Source organism: Salvelinus alpinus, chromosome 36 (assembly GCF_045679555.1).
Source record: "Salvelinus alpinus chromosome 36, SLU_Salpinus.1, whole genome shotgun sequence".
Classification (NCBI taxonomy): Eukaryota; Metazoa; Chordata; class Actinopteri; order Salmoniformes; family Salmonidae; genus Salvelinus; species Salvelinus alpinus.
Genome location: NC_092121.1, coordinates 10,620,149 through 10,626,148, shown reverse-complemented (window position 1 = coordinate 10,626,148; position 6,000 = coordinate 10,620,149). Strand labels below are relative to the sequence as shown.

Below are 6,000 nucleotides of genomic sequence, written 5' to 3'. Positions count from 1 at the left end.
TGGGCAGTAGTCCAGGTGCGACAAAACTAGGGCCTGTAGGACCTGCCTTGTTGATATTGTTGTTAAGAAGGCAGAGCAGCGCTTTATTATGGACAGACCTCTCCCCTTCTTAGCTACTGTTGCATCAATATGTTTTGACCATAAGTTTACAATCCAGGGTTACTCCAAGCAGTTTAGTCTCCTCAACTTGCTCAATTTCCACATTATTCATTGCAAGATTTAGTTGAGGTTTAGGGTTTAGTGAATGATTTGTCCCAAATACAATGCTTTTAGTTTTTGAAATATTTAGGACTAGCTTATTACTTCCACCCATTCTGAAACTGACTGGAGCTCTTTAAGTGTTGCAGTGATTTAACTTGCTGACGTGCATAGTGTTGAGTCATCCACATACATAAAGACACAGGCTTTACTCAGCCAGTGGCAGGTCATTAGTAAAGATTAAGGGGCCTAGACAGCTGCCCTGGGGAATGCCTGATTCTACCTGGATTTTGTTGGAGAGGCTACTATTAAAGAACACCCTCCGTGTTCTGTTAGACCGGTAACTCTCAACTAAGAACTTTCTTATCTAAGAAATGTAGTGTAAATGTTCATCAATCTGGCTTTAGACCAGATCATAGGCCTGGATCAGGCTGCATGTAATTGGTTTAAAAACTACCTGACAGAAAGGAATACCAGACACATCAGGAATACCAGATACATACATACAAATATTCCCATATACCCGATGGTCGATATTCACGCCATAAGAAGTCATTCCCCTCGATCACACCCACAAATTGGGGGGAAACAAAAATTCTTTCCCATTGACCCCCATTGTAAAAGAGCCAACTTCATCATCAATTTTCTGTTATACAGAAATAACAAAACATGCCGAAAAGATGCTGTGTTGTTGTACATGTAACTATGTCAAAAATCATGACAAACAGTTCGCAATGCTCCCATGTAGGGAAATAGATACTGCGAGAAGAGCGCTGTGGCTTCAGGCTATTCAGTGTGGGAGAGTGGGAAAATGTGAGAACTCGGTGTCCAAGTAGCCTACACGTAGCTATGTGTGTGGAACACATTTAATCACAGGTAAAGCATTTAACTCGTTTCATATAGTCAGTTTGTTTGTGTTAGTTGGTCTTGGCTATATTCATGTTCTGGTCGGTAGCAAAAGGGTGGTGTTTTTGAGATGAGACAATGGGGTAACCACGGGTTATTTTCCCCCAAAGCGGGTGGGGCCGCGACATTCTATCTAATACCGACTGGGAGTATACTGTAGGTACAGTTTAAAACATTCCCACCCCTATCAGATAACTCAAACTCCTGATGTTAAAGTTTAAACCCTGAGGTAAACACTAATGCTTAGGCACTATTTAAAAGTTTATTCAGTTCAGAAGGGTTCTATGTACATAGAACCCTCTTGCCTTCCAAAGAATCCTTCTTTCCTACCCAAAAAATCATTAAAGAACCCTTTCTTTCGAAAAGCGGTTCTTAGGATGAAAAATGGTTCTAGGTTCTTCCAAAAGGGTTCTTCAGATGTAAATGGTTCTTGGTACAACCATGTCCCTCCGCAAATAACCCCTTTGGAACCCTTTTTTCTAAGAGTGTACTAATTAGATAAGTATCTTTCAATGTAATAATACTAACTAACTCAAGATTTGATAAAAGTGTTACAAAAATCTTGAATTGCTTTATTTTCAAACATGAATTTTAGGAGTCAGGGTGTGGGACAGCCACCTCTCAATAGGAATGGGTATTTAAACAATGACTTTGTACTATATTAATTTAACAATGTTTGTAGTTGCCCTGGAATTAATTAGAATATATTATATGATATAAATACATTTCAAAGTAAATAAATAAATGTTTGAAGACTTATCTGTTTTTTTTAATAGTACTTTGATAGGGGACAGCAATTTAAACCACTTCTGTAGAATCACCAATACAAATTAATGTGCTTTGTCTGACTTGAGTTTGCTGAAAGTCAGTCAATAGATCATTCAGCCAATCGATAAACTGGTGGAATTGTCTACTGATTGATTGAGTACTGACACAGTATACAAACACAATCTATGGTAGTGACAAAGGGCAGTAGGCCAGATTCAAACCTATATGAACACTTTTAGCCATGTGTGCCGCAGGGCTGCGGAACTACCGCTACACCAGCCAGGTGTCAGTAAGTAATCTAAAACGCTGCCTTCAGGATCAGTGTGGAGAGAAACATTTACAGTAAATCCGCAACCGCCACTGTTGTACATAATCATTGTTCTTTATTAAAACATAGAAAAGCCTATTGATATGAATGAAATATTAACACAACAGTTGTTAGAGCCATTTTCTATGTGAAAAGAAAATATGTTAAAGTTATTATTCACAGTATGGAAACTGTTTATATGGAAATATAATGGGTTAAAGCGAAGATGTGTCAGTGGAACCCATAGAGGTAGAAAGAGGACTTTGGATGGATAGAACCTGTTTCAGCATGAACATTGCCATTGAGGGCTTTCACCATTTTAAAGTAGTCAACTGTTTGGGACTTCCTATGGGTTAAATTAAGGAAGGATCAGCCAATGAATTATACTCCTGAGGAAACATTCCAGAACTGCAGCTGGCAGTAAATCACCAACCTTGGCTTTATACCTGTTCAGACAACACACTCCAGGTGGCAGTACGCACCCTTTTAGTTTGTTTACTGACTCATAAATGTAGAATAAGAAATTGACTACTTTAAAGTAACTGTCCAATATTAATGTGAGTAGACCACTGATTGGCTAGCTCATCCTCGTGAGGAGGATGTCATCATCCTCTATGAGGAAATAGCAAGCATTTTTTTCTGTTTGAGATACAAGTTTGAGGTTGGGATTTTTAAGTGTTTTTTCTCCAATTTCTGCTTTGGCCACAAAAGAGTATAGGATGAGCCAACAACATTATTTGGGTATGAGTTATCAGAACATTACATTTACATTACATTTAAGTCATTTAGCAGACGCTCTTATCCAGAGCGACTTACAAATTGGTGCATTCACCTTATGATATCCAGTGGAACAACCACTTTACAATAGTGCATCTAACTCTTTTAAGGGGGGGGGGTTAGAAGGATTACTTTATCCTATCCTAGGTATTCCTTAAAGAGGTGGGGTTTCAGGTGTCTCCGGAAGGTGGTGATTGACTCCGCTGACCTGGCGTCGTGAGGGAGTTTGTTCCACCATTGGGGTGCCAGAGCAGCGAACAGTTTTGACTGGGCTGAGCGGGAACTGTACTTCCTCAGAGGTAGGGAGGCGAGCAGGCCAGAGGTGGATGAACGCAGTGCCCTTGTTTGGGTGTAGGGCCTGATCAGAGCCTGAAGGTACGGAGGTGCCGTTCCCCTCACAGCTCCGTAGGCAAGCACCATGGTCTTGTAGCGGATGCGAGCTTCAACTGGAAGCCAGTGGAGAGAGCGGAGGAGCGGGGTGACGTGAGAGAACTTGGGAAAGTTGAACACCAGACGGGCTGCGGCGTTCTGGATGAGTTGTAGGGGTTTAATGGCACAGGCAGGGAGCCCAGCCAACAGCGAGTTGCAGTAATCCAGACGGGAGATGACAAGTGCCTGGATTAGGACCTGCGCCGCTTCCTGCGTGAGGCAGGGTCGTACTCTGGGTCGTAACATTAAATTTTAAAAGTGAGAGTATCACTGGACAGTTACTTTAAAATGGAGATACCCCTCAATTGCACTGCCCATCCCGTCTCAGAAGCCATTATAGCACAGATACAATGATGAGCCTTCTTTTTACCTCTATGGTGGAACCGAATTAGAACGGGATAGAAGCCCGCTAGAAAAATGCCTTCCAAAAACTAGAGAGATTAATACTGTTTCATTTGTGGATTAATACCTTTGGATTTACCTTTTGATTTCAAAACAATCATCTATTTTACCTTAATCATTTTGTGTACCTTTTTGAGTTAGATCCCAATTAATATTTATAGTAAAACTGTCTATGCTTACATGGAAACCATGCTTAATTTATTATGTGTGACATACCTGGACTTACCCGGACTGTATGACATACCTAGACAATCTGTGTGTAAATTAAATGGGATTTTTGTTGCAACCAAGACATTATCTCATGCCCTTTCTTGGAAATGCGTTGGGACCTTCTTTGTACGGTGTCTAAGGAAGTGGCTTATTAGAATGTTGGGACATTGTTTGTACGGTGTCTAAGGAAGTGGCTTATTAGCATGTTGGGACCTTCTTTGTACGGTGTCTAAGGAAGTGGCTTATTAGAATGTTGGGACATTGTTTGTACGGTGTCTAAGGAAGTGGCTTATTAGAATGTTGGGACATTGTTTGTACGGTGTCTAAGGAAGTGGCTTATTAGAATGTTGGGACATTGTTTGTACGGTGTCTAAGGAAGTGGCTTATTAGAATGTTGGGACATTGTTTGTACGGTGTCTAAGGAAGTGGCTTATTAGAATGTTGGGACATTGTTTTGAAGCCACAACAACAGTGTTTGTTGTTAGTAGTTCGTTCTGTCAGTGATGACAAAATCTCTATATTAGGGTTAGTAAAGCATGCATACTAAATAGCATTTGATTAAATGCAGAAGACACATTATCGGTTGAATGCATTCAGTTTTGCGACTAACTAGGTACCCCCTTTCCCTTTCCTTTTGCTTTCGGTATTTCAGGGAAATACAGACAGGTAAGAACAGTACAAGTACAGTACAATTAAAAGGGCTGTGTAGCTACAGTATTTAATGCAAGTGAAGTGTAGCCTTGATTGATAAAGTGTAAAAATGTAAATAATGCATGCAACTCTGAAGACAACGCTGATAGGAATACATTGCATAGAGTTTGTGAGGGCCTGAGTGTCAAGACTTCTGTCGCCTTATCCCTTGGACGAAGACGGACATAGTACTCATCTGCCCCGTAGAGTAACTCCTAAGAGAAAGGCTTCACAATTTTCATTGAGATGTAGTTCTGGAGAGGAAAGAGAAAATATTTCATTAATAAAACACATCTTTGACTTTTATTTGAAGTAAGCTTAAATCCTCTGTTATATTCATATGCAGGATGCATTTGTGGAGTGGAATCATTGCAATATTGCACTCTATTATCAGATAAAATAAATACAGTTATGATTAATTTGACCATATTATGTTGCAATTCATCATATCAAAGGAATGATGCACGTTGCCTGTTTACACTATATGAGTGAATCACATACAAACACAACAAATGCATGCACTATGTACTCACTATAGTTGCTATGGATGAGTGTGTCTTCTAAGTGGCATAGACATAGACATAGACATAGACATAGACATAGATTACAAGGACATATATCTTACTGGTAGAGAGTACAGCAGGATCCCAAGGAACAAGAGCACAAGCAGGAGGACTATCAAACCAATGAAGATCCATTTGAATCTGCGCCATATGATGAACCTCATGGTCTTGCATGGACTGGTGAACCAGAAGAAGGAAGTGTCGGGGCGACTGTATGGGGAGAGAAACAAAACACATTTTTTTAGGGGGTAAGCCTAGGCAAGCCCAGTTTGAAATGTAGACTCTTATTGGGTGCCGTGTTGTTAGTGAATGTTATAGCGCTATGTAGTTTGTATGTTAAAACATTCTACTTACAATGTACAAGCTACAATGTTATTGTCATAGGTGGTTGAAAGGTGACTTGTGGATGTTGTCTTACTTGGGAAAGTCTAGTTTGGGGTTCATGTTGGGTTCGTCCCGGCCCTTCCCAGCAGGCCTCTCTTCTACCTCCCCCTCTTCCACTATTTCCAGGGTCATCTCCACTTTCCCCTATGGGAACACAGAGACAGTCATAAACACTCCACAGACTTTCTCATCCATCTTCTCTGTGATCTATAAACATATTTAGCCCTAAAGCTTGTGACTTCAGACATCCATTTCACGTCATTATGTTTATCAATACTGTGCAAAGGATCAAAGTGACTAAATACTGTCACCTATGAGCAGGCATTTCTGGTTATAAATTCATCCACAATGACACATGATCCACCA

The 6,000-nt window shown here is 40.3% G+C and overlaps 1 protein-coding gene across 2 annotated transcripts in view; it reads right to left on the bottom strand.

Moving 5' to 3' along the window:
* Nucleotides 1–2,233: 2,233 nt before the first annotated feature.
* Nucleotides 2,234–6,000, bottom strand: part of LOC139564740 (myoferlin-like) — a 61,273-nt gene continuing 57,506 nt past the window's right edge. For both annotated transcript variants that reach the window (XM_071384509.1, XM_071384510.1), the window contains 3 exons: nucleotides 5,669–5,778; nucleotides 5,313–5,460; nucleotides 2,234–4,941 (listed from right to left, as the gene is read on the bottom strand). In XM_071384509.1, coding sequence (XP_071240610.1) covers nucleotides 4,903–4,941; nucleotides 5,313–5,460; nucleotides 5,669–5,778 — 297 coding nt within the window. In that variant the 3' untranslated portion in view covers nucleotides 2,234–4,902. The remainder of the gene's footprint in view (nucleotides 4,942–5,312; nucleotides 5,461–5,668; nucleotides 5,779–6,000) is intronic.